This window comes from Conger conger, chromosome 16, assembly GCF_963514075.1.
Source record: "Conger conger chromosome 16, fConCon1.1, whole genome shotgun sequence".
NCBI lineage: Eukaryota > Metazoa > Chordata > Actinopteri > Anguilliformes > Congridae > Conger > Conger conger.
The window spans coordinates 32,955,202-32,981,052 of record NC_083775.1 but is presented as its reverse complement, the minus strand read 5'-3'; the positions used below and the strand labels follow the sequence as shown (position 1 = coordinate 32,981,052).

Genomic DNA, 25,851 nt, shown 5'->3' with positions numbered 1-25,851 from the left:
TGACAGTCGGATCTTATTTATTTTATTTTATTTTTGTATCAAACTCATTTTCAGTGCTCCTGAGCTCCGAAACAGGTATCTGTGAAACTTTCATCCCTGATCAACACCACCTCATCCATGTTGGGAACGCTTCCATTTCGAGTGTGTTCATTTCAAAATGCAAGAAGAGACGAGATCATCAACAATATAATTATGTAAAAATTTATTGCAAGTGACAGGAATTACAGCCTATATTCCCGATGACGGCAGACTCATGCAAAGAAAAGTCTGTCCAAGGACAAAAGCGCAGGGATCAGAGCTCGAGCAGCTGCTCTGAGTATGCATACCTTGGGACTGTGCGGAACAGCGGAGCTGCTAATCCCGGCAGTACAACGGCCGACGTAAGCCAAACGACAGCGACATGCAACCCGACAGCGACCCGGAGCGATGCATCTGCTGCTGTGCATTTCATGTAGTTGGGAGCTCATTCCGGAAGTCGTTAAGCTCTTGTTTGCTTAACCTAGTTTACTGTTCAGTCTGGCTGTTGGCGAGTTGCGCCTTTTCCCATTCCCGTCTCTTGGGACTATACTTTCCCCCCCTCGTGGGAAATGACTGCCTTTTGATCCCTGTTCTCTGCACTTGCTTTTGCACAGTGAGTGCCTCTCGGTACAGGCATTGGCTAAATGCGAGTGAAGTAACATAAAGGAAATGTGGCCAGAGCAGAGGCAGTGTCCCTCGCTCCCGATAGCCAAAAAGAAAACCTTGTCCTTCAAACGTTTTCGCCTTCATTTAACATTGTTGGTGCTTGAATCACACTTTACAAATGTAGGCCTTACAACACTGTCCTCTTCTTCAGGGGCGAAGGCCACTTGGCTTTCTTTCTGATCCCTTGGTTAAATAATGATTGTAAGACGTGCGGCATCAAGAAATAAAGCCAATTAATTTACGACAGCAATTCCCTACAGACTGGTCTGGGGACAACATTTCTGCTTTCTTTTTTAAATCGAGCTTAAATACTGATTGTAAGACACTTCTAGAATCAAAGGGAGAAAAATGTATCTACTTTATTCACAATGCCCTCCTGACTGTTCTGCCCATTGAACAAAGTGTCCAAACTAAATTAACTGGCAGCGCAAATTTACTGAAATGGGATTCAAGGCCATTACGGACCTTGCCAAAAACAAAGCCGGTCGTTTTTAATCTCCAAAATCCCCTTGTGGACACATGCCATGGCTGCAGGCAGTTTTAATGCACTGAATGAGAAATGTAGACAAGTGACATATTCTGCTCTGCTTTATCATCAGAGGTACTCCAATCTAATCTCTGGCCAATCTGTGACATTAATCAATTAACTGTAATCAGATGGAAAAGAACACCAGCAGCACTAATGGGCGTCAGGACCAGAGGTGCATTCAAGACCGCGAACGTTGCTGTTGAATGATTTCAAATGAACATTCCATTTAGTTTACCACAAAGGAATTTTTAATACAAATGGCTGTGACTCAAATTGAATAATGCCAGCTAGCTGATTCATTGCTTCTCTGTGATTTATTTTTTAAGGTAAGAACAAATATTACATTGATTAAAGTGTATTATAACCAAATAATTGTCAACTTTTGTTCTCACCGTGTCTCACCTGTTAGCAACACACTACCTTTTCAAATAGTTAGCTAATGTTCGTGGCGAACAGAAAAAAGTTGTAATATGTTTGCGAACTTTAGCTAACGTTTGCTATCTTGAATGCACCTCAGATTAGAGTATCCATGGCCAAAGTACTGAGATTTGGTATGAGGAATGTATATGGTGATATAGAAAATGAGGAATGTCTCGGCATTCCAACATAGGATGTTCTGAATGAAGGATACTCGGCTCGAGACCTAAAGGTGATTGATTCCACACCCCAGTCTACTTCAGCTAAATTGAGAATTAAGTATTAATGCAGTAATTAGTAAGTAGCATTACAAACACAGCACGTCAGCCTAAACCATGTTGTTTGTTGGTTCAAACTTGCTATAGTGGAATGTGTACAAGTAAGCTTTCAGAGTATAACCACAAATCATATACAGAAGGTAAGGATCTAGTTAGTTCAAACTTAGGTTTAAGCCTCTACTCAATGTGAGCAAATTCCAGGAGGTTCCTAAACCTAAATGCCATTCCTGCTTGGCATTAATTTGGGACTCCGTGTGTGACAGAGTAACAGTGAAGAGGCAGCCGGTAGACTAGCGGCTAACGTACATGACTAGGTCCCGGATGTTTGGTGGTTCAAGGCCCGGTGTAGCCATGATAGGATGCACACAGCAACAGGGCCCTTAAGCAAGGCCCTTCCTTAACCCTCTCCTTAGCTCCTGGGGGGATTGTCCCCTGCTTAGTCTAATCAACTGTAAGTCACTCTGGATAAAAGTGTAGGCTAAATAACAAATTATTAAATGAATAATTATGAAAAAAAGAGCAGCCTGCTCACTCAAAAGGCTTGTCTGCCTCTCTGTCTTCCTCTCTGCAGTACATGTCTGAACACTTCTAGACCTGTCTGGTGCTCCACTTTAACTCCACTTTAACTTGTTCCACTGTTCCAGGCCAAATGCACATATCCACAGTCTTTGGGCAGGAGCCTGCGACCTCGACGAGCAGCCACCTTGACGAGTAGCCACCTCCACGAGCAGCCACTTCTGCACATGAGCAGACATTCAGACGTCCACTCGCATTAACAAATGGATTTTGCCATTTATTCTGTGGACTAAGGACTAAGATAAGGGCTAGGGATGCACAACGGTGCCTTTTGTTGACCTCTGGCATAAGACATTAGATGCATTAAGTGCAAAAAAAAAAAAAAGAGGGGGGGGTAGTTTCATCTGCTCCATTCTTTCAAGGAATGTACGGAAAGCTGCCTTCAACTGACTGTATAACTCGCTAACGCACAGGAAATTAGTGAGGTTTTAAATCAAGCTGAGCAACAATATAAGCAGCCATTATGTTGCCATTCATTAGCTACCAAAGGAACAAACGACAGCCTTTACGCTGCAGCTACAATAAGCGCCTCTAAGTGTTGTCTGGAGCTCAGCTCAGACCATCAGCACCAGACCTGGGTCAAAGACATAATTGTTTTGGATTCAAATACTTTTCTTGCTTCTTCTGAGCTTGTCTGGTGTATTGGTCTATGAAGTCCACTCAGAAAGTGCAAACCGTGCCTCCTGGTCCCCTTGTTTTGGCTCAATTTCACCAGACAAAATAAATCAAGCACAGAAAGGTATTTGACCCAGGTCTGATCATCACAATACTGAACACAGGCTCTGGTAAGCGCCCTTGCGGAACACAGAATGTCAGTTCATGGCAAATTGTGCAAATCTGAAATGGAATGTTGCCATCTCACTGCATTTCGATTCATCTGCGGCCGCTCACAGCAGATCCAGCTATGAAGAGTCCTGCCGACAGCAAGGTAAATACCAGTCACATGAAGCTTAAAAGGACAAAATATATACATATATACATGTAAGTATGTACAAAGAGATATACAACACCATCTGTGCCTCATATTCACATTGGTCACTGTACATGATTATAGACCACAGATCAACAGCCATCAGGGATCCCCCCCCCCATCATTTATCAGGAAATACTCATTTTCAGGACATAAATGTCTCAACCAGAGGCAGAGGAGTTGGGTATTAGTAAAGCCAAATACTTGTGATCCCAGAGACATTTAGGGCCAGTTTCGCAGACCAGCCAAATGCTAGGCTAAATTCAATTTAGAATGTTTATTCTCCATACAAAACTTAATTTAGTCCAGGACTAAGCTTAATCTCTGTCCCTGAAAGCCTTATGGTTTGAAAATCAGTATTTTCTGAATAACCATGGAAAATTGCATAAGTGAGCCACATTCTGCCCATTTTTCTGCAGTCCTACTCTTCAGGAAACTAATTCCAAATTCACCATTGGGCCATAGGGAACTTCAAAAGACAAGGCCTGGTCTAGAGATAGGAAAGAAGGGAGAGACAGAACTAGGGGGAGTCGGCCATGTGTGCCTGTGTGTGTGTGTGTGTGTGTGTGTGTGTGTGAGTATGTGTGTGTGCCTGTGTGTGTGAGTATGTGTGTGTGTGTGTGTGCCTGTGTGTGTGTGTGTGTGTGTGTGTGTGTGTGCCTGTGTGTGTGTGTGTGTGTGTGTGTGTGTGTGTGTGTGTGTATACGTGTCTGTGTCAATGGGGGTGGCCTAGCAGACCTCATGCTGACACCCTGCTATAAGATCCCAAACCTTACAACAGACCAGGCTTTTTACTTTTTGGTTAGAATTGGAAGTTAGCATCCAAGTCCTGCACCTTGGTCTGCCGTTCTGCTTTTTCATCATATCGTCTTTTTGGAATGTTGGCTGTATTCAGGTCTTGAGCCTTTTGGGAGGAAACAAGCAACAAGCTGGGGTTTGGTATTTTCATTCATCCATTTCCACAGTCACTCTCAAGTGTCTGTGTCTGTAACCTTCATTGTTTTAAGGTAGACATACCAGCGCAGACGTTCAAAAGGAGGACGAGAATAACAAAAACCCAGAACGGGAGAGGCAGGCTATCCAGGGAAACGACAGACAGGCGGCACGGAGAGCTACGGCAGGGACCGGAGACGCGCCCCCCCCCCCTCAGCACTCGATCTGCGACTGCAGCTGCCTGCGCAGGGTGAGGGTGCGGCGATGCAGCTGCTGCATCTGCTGCATGCGGTCGCGCTGGCGCGCCAAGTTCTGCGGCATGGGGTAGCGCTGGCAGCCGTACAGGAAGCGGTAGGGGATGCGCACGTGGCAGGCGGTGGCCCGGCAGCGCGGCTGGGGCATGGGCGGCAGCAGCGTCCAGCGCTTGCGCTCGCCGCAGTAGCGGTACGCCTCCTTGCGGTACTGCTTGTCCACGTCGTCGCTGTTCTTCCAGCCGCCGATGACGAACACGTCGTCGTCCAGGTAGCAGACGGCCGCCCCCTCCACGCTCGTCACCTCCGGCGGGAGGCTGTCCAGGATGTCGTCCGACGCGTGCGCGCTGATCTTCTGCCGCGCCTCCTCGTCCCGCACCGCGTAGCTGCGCGGGCAGCACGAGGCCGTGTGGAAGAAGTTGGTGGAGGCCACGGCCATCTGGAAGGCGCAGTAGTTGTCGACGAGCGGGAGGGAGTCCACGTCCTGCCACTGGCGGCTCTCCGTGTCGTAGCGGGTGGTGACCGTCTTGAGCCCGTCCTCGTTGTCCGTGTCCACCGGGGTGCGGGCCGTCACGTAGACGTAGCGGTCCTCCACGCTGACCGCCTTCACGTCCCGCAGGATCTTGGGGGCCGACTCCAGGTTGTGCCACTTGTCCTGCTCGGGCTCGTACACGCTCACGTCCTTGAAGCCCGGGCTGAAGTTGCCGTGGCCGCCGATGCTGTACAGGACGTCCTTCACGCAGGTGAGGCCGAAGGAGTGCTTGCGCGTGGTCAGGTTGCTCACCTGCTCCCAGGTGTTGCGGTTGGGGCTGTAGCGCTCCACCGTCTTGGCGAAGCCGGGCTCCATGGAGCCCGCCACGTAGACGTGGGACTCGGTGGCGGCGATGGCGTGGCCGTCCAGGTGGTTGTGGATGTGCGGCAGGTTGACCCAGCGGTCCTCCCGCACGAAGTAGCCCACGCACTCGCTCAGGTAGTCGCCGCCCTCCGACACCCCGCCCACCACCACGATCACGTCCATGTTCTGCCCGAAGCGGGGCTGGAAGGAGGCCAGGTGCGAGGACCAGAACTCCAGGTCCGCCGACTTGAGGTTCTCGAAGCGGATGGCGTGGCCCTCCACGGCCTCCGAGACCAGCCGGAGGCAGGCCTCGCTGGCGGCCACCAGCCGCTCCGTCTTCACCACCCGGGTCAGGTAGGTGGGCTTGATCTGGGGCAGGCGCAGGAGGCGGAACAGCTCCTCGAAGTAGTGGCCCCGCTCGTCCTCGCTCCGCTGCACCCACTTGACCACGGCCTCGAAGAGCGCCTCCTCAGAGTCCACCGTCACCTCGGCGTCCGACAGCCAGTCGCGCACCAGGTGGAAGGGCAGCGTGTAGAACTCCTCGTCCTGGATGACCTTGTGGAAGTTGCGGCGGATCATGTCGGCGGCGCGCAGGGCCAGCTGGTCCAGCGTGTACATGTGGGCCAGGCTGTGCACGGCCACGCAGTTGGTCAGGTTCAGCTTCTTCTTCAGGAACTCGCCACAGAAGTCCTTCAGCTGCACCAGCAGGAACCTGGAGGAGGAGAGTCACGTTTCAATTCCATAGGTTGGATTACATTACATTACGGTTTGCAATGCTGATGCTTTTTATCTAAAGCGACTTAAAAGTTGATTAGACTAAGCAGGGGCCAATCCCCTCCCGGAGCGATGTGGGGTTAAGGGCCTTGCTCAAGGGCCCGACAGCTGTATTGTGGCTACACTGGAGCTTGAACCACCAACCTTCCAAGGTCCCAGCCAAGCACCTTAGCCACATAGGGGAACCTATTTCAGAACATAAGGAGCAGTGCCAACCAAGATCTGGGGTCAAACATGTACAGTCCCCTCCAAAAGTATTAGAACAGCAAGGTCTATTCCTTTGTTTTTGCCATACACTAAAGACAATTGAGTTTGAGGTCAAAAGATGTACATTAGATCTGAATTTCAGTTTTTATTTCCTGGTATTTTTATCTAGATTTGTTAAACAACTTAGAACATATCATCTTTTGTATCAGACTTAAGTGAGCAAAAGTATTGTAACATGTGACTGACAGGTGTTCCTTGTTGCCCAAATGTGTCCTGTTAGATTGATTAGTTGAACAATAAATAGTTCTGAATGTCTACTATTGGTTTTAGCCTTGGGTTTTGCCTGTGAAGAGTGCTAGAAAACATAAACCAACGTGAAGACCAGAGAGCTGTCTATTGGAGACAATCAAGCCATTTTGAAGCTTAGAGGGGAAATTGATCCAAGCCATTGCACAAGCATTGGGGATAGCTTGTACAACAATTTGGAATGTCCTCAAAAAGAAAGAAACTGCTGGCATACTGAGAAACAGACATTGAACCGGTCGACCAAGGAAAACAACAGCAGTTGATGACAGAAACATTGTGAGACCTGTGAAGAAAAACTCCTTAACATAGTGACATCACAAACAATCTCCACAGGGCAGGAATGAAGGTATCGCAAACCATTCGAAGAAGACATAGAGAGTAGCAATAGTCAACTTAGCTGAGATATAGCATAAATATTATTTGTGCAACCGAACAAAAACGCAACTTTAGTTTTAAACTAAATGGTTGCAATGTAACCTTTAGTGTGGACCTTACACCCTATCTTGCAATCAAACTTATGTTATACTGGTGCAACAGGCTGCAGACCTTAACCCAGTTGCGCATGCATTTCACCTGCTGAAGAGGAGATTGAAGGAACCCCCCCCCCCCCCCCCCAAAACAAACAACAACCAAAGGCTGCAGTACAAGCCTGGAAAAGCAAGTATTAAGTGTTATTTACTTTCATTTACTTAATTACTCTGTTCCAATTACTTTTGCTCACCTAAAAATGTGATAGTGCTATGTTCCAAGTAGTTTAACACCTAGGTGTAAATACCAGGAAATGTCCAAATGTCCAAATACTCCAAATGTATTCAGTGTATTGCAAAAACAAAGGAATTATCCATGCTGTTCCAATACTTTTGGAGGGGACTGTATTTTAAGTATGTGTACTTTGCTCTCTGAAAAAAGCAATGTTGCTTTAAATGTGTTAACGGTTTTAATATCAAAAATCACATTTTAAACCATATTTTTTCCATCAATTCCTAACATCAGAGAGTACCTTTGACTTTGTGAATGCAAGCCTAGTTTTGCACAACACTTTTCTCTGAAACACCTGCTTCCGATTTCTCTTGCTTCACTGAGGTTAATTCCTCCTTTTGTTCCAATAGTGCCATAAAACTGCACTGTACTGAACCCACCTGCACATTGATAATAAATAAATGACACAATGGTCAAATGGTTGCATACAAAGATTAGCTGAAGTCACAGACGTTGGTAGTCACAAACCCCTAAAGGTCTTATATCCAGGCCTCTGGAATGGTATGTATGCAAACTAAAGGCAAATTAAACGTCATGCCACACATTATAACGTCACAGCGTACATCTGTAACCCGCTGTTGTCATTAGGCTATGTGTCGTGTCAGGATCTGTGATTTTGAATAGCAAATGATCTTGTACTGCAGGGTGTTTAGGTTCGTGCAATATGAAAAGATACAATAAACGCAATATAGAGGTATGCGTCATTGGGATGTGGAAAGGCCTTGAATTTTTATTTCATTATTTTTATAATAGGTCTACATTTACATTTACATACTTGTAATTTAGCAGACGCTCTTAATCCAAAGCGATTTACAAGTGCATAGGTTCTTCAACAAGTTAAAAACATCACATCCATAAATAGCAAATTAAGTGCAATTTTTCTATAGGTCTATAGTTGATATAGTTGGTTGGCTGAGGGTGTACTGTCCCTGTCTTGTTAAATATGCATGTCTATGGTTTAGCCTCACATTGGGCACCACATTTATATATAGGCTACATAAGACATTGTTATCAGTACATTTTTGATTAAGGTTTTCATACTGCGCAAATCCCTGGCCTGGAACAGAATCTAAAACTTTACGAGGTTACTAAACGATCTGAGACCACTGGATTTATTAAAGGATAAAGTAAAGGACGTTCAATTAAAATCGCTTTGCCACGAAGGGCTCTATAATAGAACTAAACTGTATACTTGCTCGTTTAAGGCATAATTTTTTCCGCGATCAAGGGATTTTATTGCGATATGTGATAAATGATACGCACAAGGTATGGGCAAGAAAAAGATGCGCTTACTTTCACAAAATTATGAACAAAATCGATTTTATCATTACCGCTACGAAATTATCATAATCATAATCAGTCAGTACAATGCTGGTCAGTGCAAGGTTCTGTTGCTAACTGTGTGGGGCTAACTAAACTAATCAAATCCGGAAAGAACGGGTTTGACAGGTTTAAGTACTGTGACAAGAACGTCCCCCTTTGGCCCCGCCCATTCGTAGCAGTTCAAAAACACACAACAGCAACGTATCAAATTGACTGCGTTTTACCGACAACTGCAAATAACCAAGGAGTGATTTACTGCAACAGGTAGAGTAGCAAGGGAAGTTGAAAGATTTTTGTTAGCTTCTCAGTTAATGCAGCAACTAAGTTATTGATTACACATATGCCAACTAGTTAGCTCTAGCTCGCTAGCCTAATTGCGCGCAAGACAATACAAAGTTGGCTACGATGTTGCGTAGTACATTCTTAACCTTCTCTTATTAACAGCGTCACCTAAACAATTAGCCCGCTAACAAACGTTACGTTGCTCCCATACTAGACATCCAGCGTACTAGACTGTAGCTACCTGTCAAGTCTGTAACAGCCATTTAGCATTTGACACACTAGTTAATCCATAAGTACTGCTAGTCCCCTACAGTTAGCTATGTTAGCATCGTATTGCCTATTTTACACGCTAGCGTGACCTGTCTGGTGGTGCTGACAGTGATGCGACCAGAGACTTCGCAGACTGGGTTACATTGGACTCCATACCGGTCTGCGAGCTCCAGCACTTCGTGTACGTTGCAGGTGCTGACCCGTATTTCTCCTGTGTACATGTACTGAATGACGCTCTCCACTGTTTCTGGATCGGGCCCCAGCTCGGAGCTCCATTCCTTCATGTCCACCCGACCGGACAGTGACTCTGAAAACTGCCCACCCAGGAGCGGCGTGAAGTAGTCCGTGGCCGCCGCCAAAACTGAGCGATGAGCGGAGAATTCGCATGACTGCACACTCCCGGTGGCCGCCCCACTACTAAAAGCTAGTGTAACGTCGCAGAAGAGCCCCTGTTTCCTCTGCTCGTTCTGCCGGCGAGACAGCTCCGAGCAGTGGGGGGAGGAGGTAAACTCCTCGGCCTCTTCCGAATCTCCGTCCGCAGCTAAAGCACCGGCCGTGCCTGTGCCACCAACAGTCCGGTTCGAGTCTTCTGGATTTGGCGCCGCTGCAGCCATTGTGGCGGTAGATGCTGTCCGAAATCGCAGTGAAGTTGTACGGGAAAGCATACACACGCAGACACATACATAAACACAAACCGCAGACTAAACTGAGCATGCGCAGATTATGTTCGGAAACTACAGAATTATGACGTCACAGCAACGAGTAGATCTGTTGATGTCTGTTTCTATTGATAATGATATCTGGAATGTACATTGCTGAATTTCAGATAGTTTTTCTGTAACCCGTATTGTGTATTTGTTACAATAAAAAGTGTTTCTGCTGGTTTGCGGCATAGTTTCCCGCCGTGGTTATTATGTATGAGTCAGGATTTGTGTAATCTGTGATTTTGAATAACAGATGATCGCGTACTATCGGGTGTTTACGTTCATGTAATATGAAAAGCTACAATAAAATCAATATAGAGGTATGCGTCATTGGGATGTGGAAAGGATGAATAAGAATAAGAATATATTTATAATAAGTTCAGGTTTATATATAGGCTACATAACACATTGTTATCAATTCATTTTTGATTCAAGTTTTCATACTGTGCAAATGTAAAACTTTACGAGGTTACTAAACTATTTGAGACCACTGGATTTATAAATTTGTAACAAATAACTACCTGACCAGAAGCCGTTTTAACCGCACTTGTGGGAATCAAACGCACCAAGCAAGAAAATGCTCCACCAATGAATGTGCAATCTCAGAATAAACAATCTGTTGCAATGGATTAAGCACACATTTGTTTCGATTTAATTATTCAGTTCTGTATTCTCCCTTTTACCTTGGGTAGCCTAGATAAGCCTATATTCTACTCTTATTCGATTTCCGATTAACATTTAACATTATAACATTTTTTAAAACTTTTTTTTCAACATTTTCTTTCGCATGCTTCTCGTTGCGAAACTGCATTAACAAGATCGCGTGAAACATAATTCAATCAAATTGAAGACACGGAACGTTCTGTGTCATCTGCAGTTTGCAGTTGTATCGATGTCCCTGCTATGGCCTTGATAAAAAAGACCCTTTACTGCGAGGAGCTCAGCTGAAGGGCATGACTGCATTCCTAGCGGCAATCTCTTAACCGCCACTTTTACCCAAATAATTGAAATTTTCTTGCCGTTCTCATGTCTTCGAACTCGCGTACTATACATTGTGGCAAATTACACTGTTTACTACACATAGTGCACGGGGCTGAATAATCAATGAGTCTTTCATATCTTCTGTTTCTTGTAATGTGCTCATTCTATTTGTCACACAAATGTCACCACTGAAAGGTTTACATTACATTACATTATTGGCATTTGGCAGACGCTCTTATCCAGAGCGACGTACACAAAACCGACGCCCATAACCAGGGATAAGTGCGCTGAAAGACCCTAGAGGGAAGTACAACAAAGATAAGGACCAGGCCCTATCTTTTTATTATTATTATTATTATTATTATTATTATTATTATTATTATTATTATTATTATTATTTTAAACAAACAAATAAACAAACAAACAACAAAGCAAAAGTGACCAAACTTAACTATCCAAATACTGCTTACCTAGCCAACTAAAAATACCGAAACACTACGTAAATCACAAAGACAACAATTAAGATTCACAGGGAGGTAGGGAGGGATGGGGAGAGGTGCTGCTTGAAGAGGTGCGTCTTCAGTTTGCGCTTGAAGGTGGGGAGAGATTCTACAGTTCTGACCTCAACGGGGAGTTCGTTCCACCACCGTAGAGCCAGAACAGACAGTAGTCGTGAGCGTGAGGTGGAGGTTCGGAGAGGGGGAGGTGCCAAGCGGCCTGTGGAAGCTGAATGAAGAGGTCTGGCAGGGTCTGATGCTTTTTGGAGGTAAGCTGGGGAAGACCCCTTAACTGCTTGGAAGGCTAGCACCAATGTTTTGAATTTGATGCGAGCCATGACAGGCAGCCAGTGGAGGGAAGTAAGCAGGGGGGTGACGTGTGAGTATTTGGGAAGGTTGAAGACCAGACGAGCTGCTGCATTCTGGATGAGTTGGAGGGGTCTGATAGCGAACGCTGGGAGGCCAGCCAAGAGGGAATTGGCAGGACAGAACCATTGCTTGGACCAGGAGCTGGGTCGAGTAGGGGGTGAGAAAGGGGTGGATTCTCTGTATGTTGTATAGGAAGAACCTGCATGACCGGGTCACCGCCGCAATGTTCTCGGAAAGGGACAGTCTGCTGTCCATCACCACGCCGAGGTTCCTTGCACTGGGTGATGGCATGAGTGTGGTATCCCCGAGGGAAATGGAGAAATCCAGATGGGGAGAGGTATTAGCAGGGATGAATATCATTTCAGTCTTACCTGGGTTGAGCTTTAGATGGTGGTTGTCCATCCAGCTCTGGATGTCACTCAGGCAAGCAGTGATACGGGCAGAAACCTGGGTATCAGATGGTGGGAACGAGATGAAGAGTTGGGTATCGTCCGCATAGCAGTGGTAGGATAGCCCATGTGCAGTGATCACAGGGCCAAGGGAACGAGCCCAGGGGAACTCCTGTGGCAAGGGGCCGAGGTGTCGATACCGTACCAGCCCAGGCAACCTGGAAGGAGCGACCAGAGAGGTAGGACTCAATCCAGTCCAGGGCTGTGCCACAGTTGCGCGTTGCTGACAGGGCGGACAGGAGGATGGAGTGATCCACAGTGTCGAAGGCAGCAGAGAGATCTAGAAGAATGAGGACAGCGGCATGGAGCGACTCACTGACGGAGAGGTGTGCGATCTCTGTCGAGTGGCCCGATCTGAAGCCAGACTGATGGGGGTCTAGCAGGTTGTTGTTAGAAAAGAAAGAAGAAAGTTGAGTAGAAGCGGCTCGTTCTATGGTTTTAGAAAGAAAAGGAAGAAGAGATACCGGGCGGTAGTTCTGGATGATGGAGGGATCCAGAGCAGGCTTTTTTAGCAGCGGAGTGATGTGAGCCCTCTTGGAGGATGCTGGAAAACAGCCGGAAGACAGGGAGGAGTTGACAAGGGAGGTGAAAAAATGGGAGAATGTCAGGTGTGATAGTCTGGAGAAGAGAAGAGGGGATAGGATCAAGGGCACAGGTTGTAGGGCGGTGGGAGAGCAGGAGTTGAGAAACATCAGAGTCTGTAAGGGGGGAGAAAGTGGAAAAGGAAGGGATGGGCCTAGAGGGGGGAAGGGCACAGTAAGGGGGGCGGTGGTTGTAAAGGATCTGCGGATGACTGTGACCTTCTCATCAAAAAAATCAGCAAAGTCATCAGCAGCGAAGGAGGACTGAGGTGGAGGAGGCGGTGCGTTGAGGAGAGAGGAGAAAATGGAGAACAGTTTCCGGGGGTTAGAAGTGGAGTTCTGAATTTGTGTTTGATAGTATTTTGCTTTGGCGGCAGTGACAGTGGAAGAGAATGCCACAAGGAGAGACTGGTAAGTTGTGAGGTCTGAAGGGTCTCTGGATTTTCCCCACTTCCTCTCCGCTGCGCGGAGGCTGGTCCTGGAGGTACGGAGGGTGTCAGATATCCAAGGACTGGGGGGGGATGTGCGAGGCGGCTTTGAGGGGGGACAGAGAGAGTCAAAGGCAGAGGAGAGAGATGAAAGGAGGGTGGCAGATGCAGAGTCAGTGGGGAGTTTGGAGAAGAGGGGGGAGTGAGGCGGTGACAGTGGTGGCAAAGGAAGAGGGTGAGAGGGAGTGGAGGTTACGGCGGGCTGAGGAAGTGTGGGTGGGAGGAGGGGGAGGAGGATGGGGAGGAAGAGGGAGGGAGAATGAGATGAAGTGGTGATCAGATGTATGCAGAGGGGTAACCGTGAAATCGGAGCATGAGCAGTTCCTCACAAAGACAAGGTCTAGGACATTGCCTGCCTTGTGGGTTGGAGGAGAGTGTTGCAGGGAGAGGCCGAAGGAGTGGAGTAGCGGTAGGAAGGCAGCAGCCTGTGAGGCTTCAAGGTGGATGTTGAAATCTCAGAGGAGAATCAGTGGGGTGCCATCCTCAGGGAAGGAGCTGAGAAGGGTGTCTAGCTCATCAAGGAAGTTTCCCAGGGGCCCTGGAGGACGATAGATAACTGCAATAAAAAGGTTAGTAGGGTAGGATATTGCAACAGAATGTAATTCAAAAGTGGATATGGACAGGACAGAGAGGGGGAGAACAGAGAATTTCCATGAGGGGGAAATTAAAAGACCAGTACCACCGCCACGGCCGGAAGTGCCTTCCTCCAAAATATATACCAACGACTGTATGGAAAAACTACATGTTTCCATGTATTATTTTACATGATGAAATTAGACCCTTTTTAATATTCACAACTGATTATATAAAGGAAATGAATAGTTCACATACAGTCAGGTCCAGAATTGTTGGCACCCTTGATGAAAATGAGCAAAAAAGACTGTAGAAAACAAATAATACCATTACTCAGATATATTGTCATTTTCCAACATGTGGAAAATATTTTACTTTATTAATGATTCAATGGAATCGACCAAAATGACACATTTTGGAAAGAAATTTATAATTTGAAAAATGTGTCATTTTGGTCACTCTGCCCTCTTCAATTCAGACCACATGTTTTTCGATAGGGTTTAAGTCCAGAGACTGAGATGGCCATTGCAATACATTGATTTTGTTTTCACGGAATGTTTGGGATCATTGTCTTGTTGGAAGGTTCACCTACGGCCAAGTCTCTGCTTCCTGGCAGAGGCAACCAGGTTTTTGGCTAAAATGTCCTGGTACTTGGTGGAATTCATTTTGCCATTGATCTGGACCACTGGCAGGAAAACAGCCCCAAAGCATCAATGATCCACCACCATATTTGATAGGTAGGTATGAGGTGCTTTTCCTTGTATGCATCTTTGACACCAAACATGCCGACGGTGTACATGGACAAAAAATTCAATTTTGGTCTCATCTGACCATAACTGACCATCTGACCCTGTTCAAATCATAGTTCCAATGACGTTTTGCGAACTCCCAGACACTTGAATTTGTTGGTTGCTCTCAATAAGGGCTTTCTTCATGCAACCCTTCCAAAGAGCCTGTTGGTATGGGCATGGCGTCTTATGGCTGATTTTGAGACTGTGACCCCAGGACACAACTAAAGTCTGCAGTTCTTGAACTGTGGTCCTTGGGTTCTTCGTTGCCTCCCTCACCATCTTCCTCACTGTGCTTGGGGGCAACATGCACTTGCGTCCTCTTCCTGGCAAGTTTGCAACTTTTTGATTACTGCCCTAACAGTGGTCAGTAGTATGTTTAACCGTTTATGTATTTTTCTGTACACATTACTTGACTTGTGTAGGTCAACAACCATCTGTCTCTTTTGATTTGACAGTTCTTTGACTTTTCCCCATAGTTATGGATGACAAAGGGATTGTACATGTGTGTTACCTCATTTTTATACCCTAGGGAAACGGGAAGTGATCGAAGGCCACAATACAGTTCCTTAAGACTAAGATTAATTTAAATAAGTAGAATTCTACTGCAGATTTAACTTTGCTTGGTTTTATTAAAAATAATCTTTCAGGGTGCCAATCATTTTGACACCTACATTTTATTATAGTATAGTATTACTCAATAAAAAATAAATTTTTTTTTGAATAATTGCATTAGGATAAAAATATATAGTTTTCCCATATGTTTGGACATAAAATATAGCTTATTATCGGTGTTGTTTATTTTATACAGCCGTTTTTGCTCATTTTCATCAAGGGTGCCAATAATTCTGGACCTGACTGTATTTAGTAAATTACTGAATTGTCTAGTTGAAAATAATTTGGTTTTGGTAAAAACTTGCACATGGACTGATCAAGAAAATGTATTATTTGCCAGAACAAATAATTAGAGGAAAACACAGAGTAGCAGAGTAGTTCTTTATTATACTATAATTCTGACTTCATATTAATAGCAACAATTACACAAACACAAATGTGAAAACATGTCAAAGTAAAAAAAAGAAAAGAAAATGGAATTCCAGGTTGATGGTATTATTTCGAAGGGGTAGCTTCATAATTTGTGGACATGTCTCAACAAGTACTATATGGAACATGTACGTGTACACACACACACACACACACACACACACACACACACACACACACACACACACACACACACACACACACACACACACACACACACACACACACAGCCATTCTAGAAATTTCCACAAATGATGTGTTACAAAATCAACTGCACAAAGGGGTCAGGCTGGTCTACAAGGAGCAAAGTGAAGATAAGCAGGATAAACTGTGCTACCATGGTCCCAAGCAAAGCTTTGATGTGTAATCTTCATTTGTCGGTTACTATGGAGTGTAGACGCACAGGGTTGAGAGCAAATAATCTTCATGGCTTCCCTCAAGTTCTGCTGTCATCCTAATGAGCCAGAAGGGTCATGTGACCATTGATCCTGCTTTCTTTCGAAACCAGGATCTGGCCTGAATCTACACATTTGTGGCTTAAACAAACTGACCATTCAAAGCAATAACAAGCAATACTAGCAGTTGGTAAATTCTCCTTTAACAGTGTAGGCACTTCTTCTTTCACGATATTCTTTTTAATCACATACATGTGTACACATTTCTACTTTATATAGAAAGTAATAAAGATATATATATATATATATCTTTATTTATTATATATATATATATATATCTTTATTACTTTCTATATAAAGTATTGTCCACACTTGCAAACAGCAGATTGCTTTTCCCAATTCTTTTGTATAATGGCAACAATTATGCAACCCAACTCAAAGACAGCACAAGACAATACAACATTGGACGAGACAGATTTATACACGTAGCTGCACAGAGAAGTATTGTAAATAGCAGCAGAATTATTAGGATTATTAGCTATAATACTGTGTTCGGATGGAAGCACCTCCTTTGCAATGGGGAGCTGTGGTGGAAATGATCTAACGGAGGTCCACAAAAATGTTTTAATGTTTAATTTCCTGGTACAGCCTCCATTTTACATGGCGATGAGCACGTTCACATTGATTACATTGACTTCTGAGGCTATAGAGCGTGTAATGGTCATGGGCCCGCCTTCGAGAGTGTCTGAAGAATCCAACAACAATCCTCCACAGATCAGTTTAACGGTGACACAAGACACAAGTTAAGGAATTGGTGGCCCTAGGTGTCAAGGGGCTGGCTCAGGAGTTGCCATGGCTACATGGACATGTGTTCAGGAAGCACGTAGGAGATGTCGTCCCAAGGGTGCCTGTACAGGCCCTGCTTCAGCCGCTTCTGGTCCAGGTAGTGCCCTGGGAGGGGACATAACAGAACTGAGGTCAGTGATGGGGTCTACTGGCCACCAGCGCACACACACACACCAGCGTACACACACACACCAGCGCACACACACACTAGCGCGCACACACCAGCGCGCACACACACACCAGCGCGCACACACACACCAGCGCGCACACACACACCAGCGCACACACACACACCAGCGCGCACACACACACCAGCGCGCACACACACACCAGCGCGCACACACACACCAGCGCGCACACACACACCAGCGCGCACACACACACCAGCGCGCACACACACACCAGCGCACACACACACACCAGCGCACACACACACACCAGCGCACACACACCAGCGCGCACACACCAGCGCACACACACCAGCGCGCACACACCAGCACGCACACACCAGCACGCACACACACCAGCACGCACACACACCAGCTTTGGGAAGGACATCATCCTGGCAGTGTGTTTCTCAATCCTGGACCAGTCAATCATGACTGACTGAACTGGGTCTTCATGGCTCAACTGGGTTTGCCAGCTGTCCTTTAACTTTCATATGGAGTGTGAAGCGGTAATGCACAAACACATGACAGATGACATGCCTTAAAGCAGTGCTCCTCACTCCTGGTCCTGGAGAGCCGGAGGGGGTGCTGCATGGCTTTTGTTTTCGGCCTAATATCAGCAACCGATTCAGACCCAAGAGGTGAGTTAAAAATGCGTATGGAGTATTTGTATTTATTGGCTCTCATACTCACCGATGAAACCCATGCTTCGGCCCAGCACAAAGATCCCGTTCAGAGCCCCAATCTCCACAAACTCGTCAGCCTCGTCCCTGCGGAGCAGACACAGAGTAAGGCCTGGTCTGTACCCGGGGAGGCGGGGTTGCTGGAGGGCTCATTTGGTTTAGGTACCACGCTGTAGTGCCTGGATGAGCCCCACAGTCTCAGACTGAATGCAAGTGGCAGCTACAGTTGTTAAGACTCATAGGTTGATGAACAATTTGCAATCGCGTCAAAATGGGTACAGGTTTAGTTACAGTTTTAGGGGTCCGCGTTTCATCACTTTCAGAACATGAAAGGTTGAATACGAAAGGTCCTCCAGCGACTCAACCCCATGCAGGCGTGTCTGTGGGCAGCCTGGCTGACCTGCTTCGGAGGAGAACCGTCTACACTCTCCCAGATCAGTATAGGGGATTATGCTCGAATGGCTACATATGGCAGCGACAAATTGTTCATTTGAGTGGGAATTTCATTTGCACAGCCCCATGTTGTTTATATAAAGAAAACAAAACAGCCGTCAGACGGAGACCGAGAAACAAACAGTCGGAGAGTTTCCCTCACCGTGTGAATACATCACACGTCCTCAGCAGGTCCACAAAGGCCACCCCAATGAAGCCATCCACGTTCAGGATGAGGTTGGGTTTCTGTAAGACAGGGGGGGAGGGTGACAGTTTAAGATTCACTCAGTGAAATACACCGGTGTTGTATGTGAGCACCTATGTCAGTTGAGTCTCTATAGCAGTTTCATTTAGTTTTTTATTGATTTATTTGCAGAGTGAAATTGCAAAAAACACAAAAATATTACCTCTTGTACCTTTAATTGACTTTCATGTTTGACCTATTTTGTTTGACTTTCAACTCTTACCATGCCCATTTTGACTAGTTTGCCGATTGTAGTTTGCATATGACTTTGATTTTCGGGCCTTGTGCCCGATAAGCTTCAGAAGACTAGACCGCTATATTTAGTTTTGGTTAGGCAGACAGGGCCGGATATACTCGGTCTGTAGTTTTTGTTCTCACTTCTCATTCCACACTTCATTTCCCCTATCCTTTACCCGGTTACGTTCTGACCCTAGGCCAGTTCATAACATGGTTTCAATACAGTTTAGCCAGTTAGAAAATGTAATGTGTCTTTTTAACATTCTATTCATGGGGTGCGAGAAGTTTGCTCAACATATTTGTTTATATATTTCAATGCCCACCATTTCCAATGACACACTGACCTTTGGGTTTATCCACCTCCCAAACCCAAATTGAACCCCTATATCAAGATGATTACAAAGCTTAATAAACATGACAGTGTCACATTTGAGGACTCTTGGCACTGAGAGGGTACCTTGGAGGTGGTGATCTTCTCCACATCCAAGGCATAGTCCAGCAGCTGGGTGGCAGGGAAGTTCTGCTTCACAAAGTCCTTCAGGATCTGAACTCTCATGTCAGGGTTGTTGATCTGAACAATGAGAAAATGGCCATTTTGTTTGTCGATGAAAGTGTGCGGTCAGAAATGCATGAAGCTGGGTGATGCCCCTGCGGCCAGGGCAGGGGTGTGCTTGGTGAGTGAGGTAACACACACACACACACACGCTCTCAAAGGCCAATAACAGCCTAGAATCAAGACGAGAAACTGAAAGCTCTTATACCGGCACTAAGGAAGTGATTGAACACACCTCACTCACAGCTGAGAAGACAACTGTCCAATGACGTTTGGTCCCCTAAAATGGGGTACTATGTATGAAAAAGGATTTAATTCCTACACGGATCATCCAATATGGATGTAAATACCCTCACATTAAAAGGTGACAAATCTGCACTTTAACCTCGTGTTCATGGTTTCATTTCAAATCATAAATTGTACCTCTGTCCACACTATAGGTGCAGAAGTAAGGGTTTAGTGTAGGTGCGTGAGGGGAGGGGGGTGGACCTCACTATAGGTGCAGAAGTAAGGGTTTAGTGTAGGTGCGTGAGGGGAGGGGGGTGGACCTCACTATAGGTGCAGAAGTAAGGGTTTAGTGTAGGTGTGTGAGGGGAGGGGGGTGGACCTCACTATAGGTGCAGAAGTAAGAGTTTAGTGTAGGTGCGTGAGGGGAGGGGGGTGGACCTCACTATAGGTGCAGAAGTAAGGGTTTAGTGTAGGTGCGTGAGGGGAGGGGGGTTCAGCTCACCGATTTGACCCTGTGGCCGATGCCCATGATGAGCCGGCCCTCCTTCTTCATCTTGTTGACGAACTCCATGGGCAGCAGCCCGCTATCAAACGCCTTACTGAACTGCTTAGCAGCTGCATCCAGAGCGCCTCCAAACCGGTCCCCCTAATGCACATAAACACACACACACATAAACACACACACAAACACACACGTAACAGAGTTAGCTCAGCTAACGCAGCTCGTTCACCCGTAGGCACTGTGTGAGGCAAAGGCCATCATAGTTACAGAAACTTTGGACTGACCATTGATTAAACACAATGACGGACATATGCAGTGCAGTCCGTAAGTATTTGGACAGTTGTCCAATTTTATTTTGGTCAGCCTATTGTTTGGCCTTTGTCTTTGACAGCTTCTTTCTCAGCCTCATAATGGCTTTCATTGCATGGCTCCAGGGGAGGATTGTCTCCTGCTTAGTCTAATCAACTGTACGTCGCTCTGGATATGAGTGTCTGCCAAATGCCATTAATGTAATGTAATCTAATTGACACAACTCTGGTCCTCATGTTGACAAATGCCAATAACAGATTCCAGAGGCAATCAAGTCTTGAATCAAAACTAGAGACTGAAATTGTTTTTATACATGCACTAAGGAAGCGATAGAATACTCATAGAAACAGCCGAGAAGCCAGCTGTCCAATTACTTTTGAGACTATGTATTAAAAGGGATGCAATTCCTTCACAGATAATCAGATATGGATGTAAACACCCTCAAATTAAAGGTGGCAGTCTGCACTTTAACCTCATTATTTATGGTTTAATTTCAAATCCAATGTGCTGGAGTGCAGAGCCAAAAGAACAGAAATTGTACCACTGCCCAAATACAGACTGCACTGTATATGACTCCCCTATGCTGTCGGCTTGTGTACATTTAGCATGTGCCCCCTCACACTGGAAGGACACGGCTGACGGCTAGAAGAGTCACACACGGACAAGGGCACGAGAGAGACAGACGGTTGAGGCCGTGTCGAGTGATGAGACATGGGATACAGCCACCTCGCAGTCCTTTTCCCGAGCGAATGGGAGCAGAGCGTTAGCAGGAGATAGCGGGGGGGGAACTTACGATGGTCAGGAGGCCGGACGTCAGGCTGGAGATGAGGTCCTTGCCGGCGCGGGCGCAGACGATGGTGTTGTGAGCCCCGGACACTGCCGGGCCGTGATCCGCCGTCACCATCAGGCACATCTCAATGAACTGGCAGGCGTAGCGCGGTAACCTGGAGACAGCCCAGCGGTGTTACCTCCACTCCAGCCACCCAACACACTCACCGCCAAAGCTACAACTTCACTCCAGCCACCCAACAAACTCCCCGCCAAAGCTACAACTTCACTCCAGCCACCCAACAAACTCCCCGCCAAAGCTACAACTTCACTCCAGCCACCCAACAAACTCCCCGCCAAAGCTACAACTTCACTCCAGCCACCCAACAAACTCCCCGCCAAAGCTACAATTTCACTCCAGCCACCCAACAAACTCCCCGCCAAAGCTACAACTTCACTCCAGCCACCCAACAAACTACCCGCCAAAGCTACAACTTCGAACCAGCCACCCAACAAACTCCCCGCCAAAGCTACAACTTCACTCCAGCCACCCAACAAACTCCCCGCCAAAGCTACAACTTCACTCCAGCCACCCAACAAACTCCCCGCCAAAGCTACAACTTCACTCCAGCCACCCAACAAACTCCCCGCCAAAGCTACAACTTCACTCCAGCCACCCAACAAACTCACCGCCAAAGCTACAACTTCACTCCAGCCACCCAACAAACTCCCCGCCAAAGCTACAAGCTCAACTAGACCTGCGTTTAACCTACAGGTACAATCGGTAAGATTTTTTGTGTGAAAACATTGTTACAAGGCCATTGTAAATCCCTTCCTATCATTGAAAAAGGCTCGCTGACATCTTGACTCACACTCTGCCTGTGTTTATAGTCCTTGAATTCAAGTTTCAAAATATACAGTTGACGGCCTGACACTCGGTACCAAAACATTGTATAACTACAATAATTAAAGCTCATAGGTTGAAAATTGGTTCTAATTGCCACAGCCAATTTCAACGTCAGCGCGGTTACAGAGAAGGAAGAGGGATAAACAGTGTTGTGGTTTGAATGTTTGATGTTTGTTGCTGCGATTCCTCTCTTGACCGTTAGAAGTCAGAAATTACCTATTGTACCATTTACAAAGAGGTCATAATGAATAATTCAACTAAGCCTGCATTTAACATAAAAAGTAGAGAGCTACACTCAAACTAGTCTTTCATTTAACACTGAACCAAACACAAATTAACAGGCACATATCAGTTGTGTATCCTAGGTGTGGTGTGGCAATCTGGGGTTGGCTCACATGATGCTTCAGTGCAAAGTGCAAACTGTCAATTATCAGGCTCGTGACCTACGACAGGGGTTTTCACACGTGGTCCTGTACCCAACCTCGGAATTACAGCAAGCTGTTAATGGACTGAATTGAGGATTGATATACACTCTTAAAACTACAGAATGTCAGCAACAGCTATGTATGCCATTATATATAATAAAATAATACACATGCAGCATATTTACATCCCCAGAATTTTATCATTCAGATCAATGCTTTCATTTCCTGCAATATGCTACACTGCAAATTATTCCTTTAGAAAATGGTTAGATTTTTAATTGCTAAAACTATAGATGGACAAACTGTTGAATATGTGGACATCTGGTCAGTGACACTAACATGGCAAAAATCAGCATTTTTTTATTAAAAGTTCAAGAAAACAATTATAAATGAACTAATGCACAAAGAGTAACAAAAAAAAAATGTTATTAAAAAAACTTGCAGTTTGGTAAAATTTGCAGGGTTTACATTTGAAGGAATTAAATCCTCAGTTTTGCATGGTGTTAAAAATAATGTAATCAAAGCATATCCAAGGGTACTGCAGCATTTGTTCCTGTCAGGATGTGTACTGACAGAATTAACGCTTTGGTCTCAGAACCCCAATGGCATGCTGGGATAGGCGGGGCCACACACCTCCTCTGGAACCACAGAAGCCCCAGAACTCCTCCCAGGCCCATCTCCTCCTTGAACACCTCCGTGATTGGCATGCCTGCGTACAGCAGCTCCTGGCCCCGTTCATCACAGATACTGGTCATGAAGGAGGCGGGCTTCCTGATCATACCCAGCTCCTATAGGCGGAGAGAGTTTATGAGGTCATAAAAGAGGCTGGATTTCCCGATAGGCATTGGCTGAAATGGTCAGGCTTCGGAATTGTACTGCTTTCTCCGGGCTTATAGTGGAAGGTTTTGTAGCCTAGCAAGGCTAGTCATACATACAGGGCTGCTCAACCTTGTTCCTAGAGATCTACTGCCCTGTACATTTTAATTTCAACCCTAATTTGACGCATCTGATTGAAAATGGGTTGGAGTGAAAGCCAACAGGACGGTAGATCTTCAAACACAGGGTTGGGCAGCCCTGTTCTGACTCTTGGTGTGAGGTTATGGGGATGCATAGGGCTGGCACTCTTACCCGTGCCCAGGAGTAGTCCATTGGCACAGTTGGAGGGGGCACCTCCTCTGCAGGTACAATGGTTCCCTTGGCAACAAGGTCTTCGTAAACAGTCCTACAGATGGCAATGGGAAAGAAGAACATACAGTAAAGGTAGAGCTGACCCCCACGGCAAACTAAATATGTAAACTTTTTAAAGAACATAACACTATGACTCGGCAAAAAATAACTGAAACACAAGAGGGTGAATTACAATACACCATAATTAAAAAATGTGTATGTGTGTGTGTGTGTGTGTGTGTGTGTGTGTGTGTGTGTGCGTGCGCGCATTTGTGTGTGTCTAGAAGATGAGTATATGGCATGGGTAGCGTGCTCATGTCTGGTGTGGGACACTGACTTGATGAGATCTCCCAGCACATCGAAGCTCTTGGGCACAAAGGCGCCAGCCTCCTTCAGGGCCTGGTTCTTGGCCACTGCGGTCTCAGAGGCCTGGTTGGCACAGGCCCCGGCGTGGCCGAACTGCACCTGCATGACAAAAACCATACCCACAGTGCTTCACTCTCACCCACCACACTACTAACATCCCCCACAGCTCCCCAATCTCATTACATTACACTACATGTTATTTAGCTGATGCTTTTATCAAAGGTGACTTACAGTTGATTAGACAGGAGACAATCCCCCCTAGAGCAATGTGCGTTAAAGGCCTTACTCAAGGGCACCTATAGCACCAATGCGCCTCAGCCGTGTCCCTATAGCACCAACGTGCCTCAGCCATGTCCCTATAGCACCAATGTGCCTCAGCCGTGTCCCTATAGCACCAATGTGCCTCAGCCGTGTCCCTATAGCACCAATGTGCCTCAGCCGTGTCCCAATTGCACCAAATGTGCCTCAGCCGTGTCCCTATAGCACCAATATGCCTCAGCCGTGTCCTCCATTGGAACACTTCTAATGGACACGTAATATTTCTCATACTGAGTAATACTCTGTGGCCCCTCTTCCCTTCCCTTCTCCCCCCCGTCCTTCCCCCCAAAGGTCGCCCTTCTCTCTGACCTCAGAGGAGAACAGGGTGGCACAGGTCCCGATACACCAGCACACCACAGGCTTGGTGATCCTGCCCTTCCGGATCCCTTGGCAGATCTTGTATTCCTCCGTTCCGCCGATCTGCAGTGAACACACGGCACAGGGTGGACAAACAGTGAGAAACCCTGCAGTGAGTCATAACCCAGGCGAAGAGTCAATCAACATTCGTATTTACTGGAACTGGAATTTGAATGACTGTTAAACCCAGGCGTGAACAAGCTTAGCGATTACCGAAATGAACTCAAAAACCAAAACGTGACATATTTACTTATGGGTCAGAGTTCAGCTGATTGACTTGAGGGCAGGGCCTGTGTGTAGAAAGGTCACAGTGATTGGGGGGGCTCACCTCTCCCAGCACCACAATCATTTTCACTCCTGGGGTGTCCTGGTAGCGTAGCACGTGCTCCATGAATGTGGAGCCGGGGTACCTACAGATATACACACGCACGCACACACGCACACACACACACAAATATACACACACATATACACACACACACACACACATACACAGACACACACACACACACACACAGACATACACACACACACAGAAACACACACACATACACACACACAGACACACACATACAGACACACACACACACAGACACACAAACACACACAGACGCACACACATACACACACACACAGACACATACACACACGCACAGACACATACACGCACACACGCACACACACAGACACACACATACACACACGCACACACGCACACACACACACACACACACACACACATACACACAGGCGCACACACACACACACACACACACAAGCTTATAGAGACACTGAGATTGTGAGGACAATCCCTGCCCCTTGAACCTGTTACTCAAGAACCTATAGGACCTATACATTTGATTTATAAACGATAGTATACAGAAATGAATCAAGTCATATTTGGTTATTGGATTATCAATAAAAATAAATATCAGCACATTGAAAGAAACATTTGTAAGAACCCCCCAAATACACCAAAAAGCGGAAGTATTTCAGAGGTGAAGGAAACGTGTGTGGTCTGACCAATGCTACTGGAACAGGGTTAATTTAATTTTGTTCTCGTTTATCTGCAGACACTG

The 25,851-nt window shown here is 46.1% G+C and overlaps 2 protein-coding genes across 2 annotated transcripts in view; both read right to left on the bottom strand.

Moving 5' to 3' along the window:
* Positions 1–187: 187 nt before the first annotated feature.
* LOC133114309 (kelch-like protein 11) lies at positions 188–10,083 on the bottom strand. The gene is made up of 2 exons (XM_061223588.1): positions 9,551–10,083; positions 188–6,185 (listed from the first exon to the last, which is right to left on the bottom strand). Exons 1-2 carry the CDS (start codon positions 10,057–10,059, stop codon positions 4,601–4,603), a joined length of 2,094 nt encoding a protein of 697 aa, XP_061079572.1. The 5' UTR covers positions 10,060–10,083; the 3' UTR covers positions 188–4,600.
* A 6,798-nt stretch (positions 10,084–16,881) lies between these two features.
* LOC133114335 (ATP-citrate synthase-like) overlaps positions 16,882–25,851 on the bottom strand; it is a 35,295-nt gene continuing 26,325 nt past the window's right edge. Inside the window, exons 18-28 of the mRNA XM_061223625.1 lie at positions 25,101–25,182; positions 24,725–24,835; positions 24,069–24,196; positions 23,693–23,786; positions 23,198–23,352; positions 21,258–21,408; positions 20,156–20,299; positions 19,330–19,443; positions 18,555–18,637; positions 17,970–18,046; positions 16,882–17,214 (exon numbers count right to left, since the gene is read on the bottom strand). Of these exons, the coding sequence (XP_061079609.1) occupies positions 17,120–17,214; positions 17,970–18,046; positions 18,555–18,637; positions 19,330–19,443; positions 20,156–20,299; positions 21,258–21,408; positions 23,198–23,352; positions 23,693–23,786; positions 24,069–24,196; positions 24,725–24,835; positions 25,101–25,182 (1,234 nt within the window). The 3' untranslated portion in view covers positions 16,882–17,119. The remainder of the gene's footprint in view (positions 17,215–17,969; positions 18,047–18,554; positions 18,638–19,329; positions 19,444–20,155; positions 20,300–21,257; positions 21,409–23,197; positions 23,353–23,692; positions 23,787–24,068; positions 24,197–24,724; positions 24,836–25,100; positions 25,183–25,851) is intronic.

Excerpts from the sequence above, each read along its gene's own strand:
- LOC133114309 (XM_061223588.1), bottom strand. The coding sequence starts at position 10,059 with ATGCTTTCCCGTACAACTTCACTGCGATTTCGGACAGCATCTACCGCC. Across the intron at positions 6,186-9,550 it reads GTGCTGGAGCTCGCAGACCG|GTTCCTGCTGGTGCAGCTGA; the intron begins GTATGGAGTCCA and ends CTCCTCCTCCAG.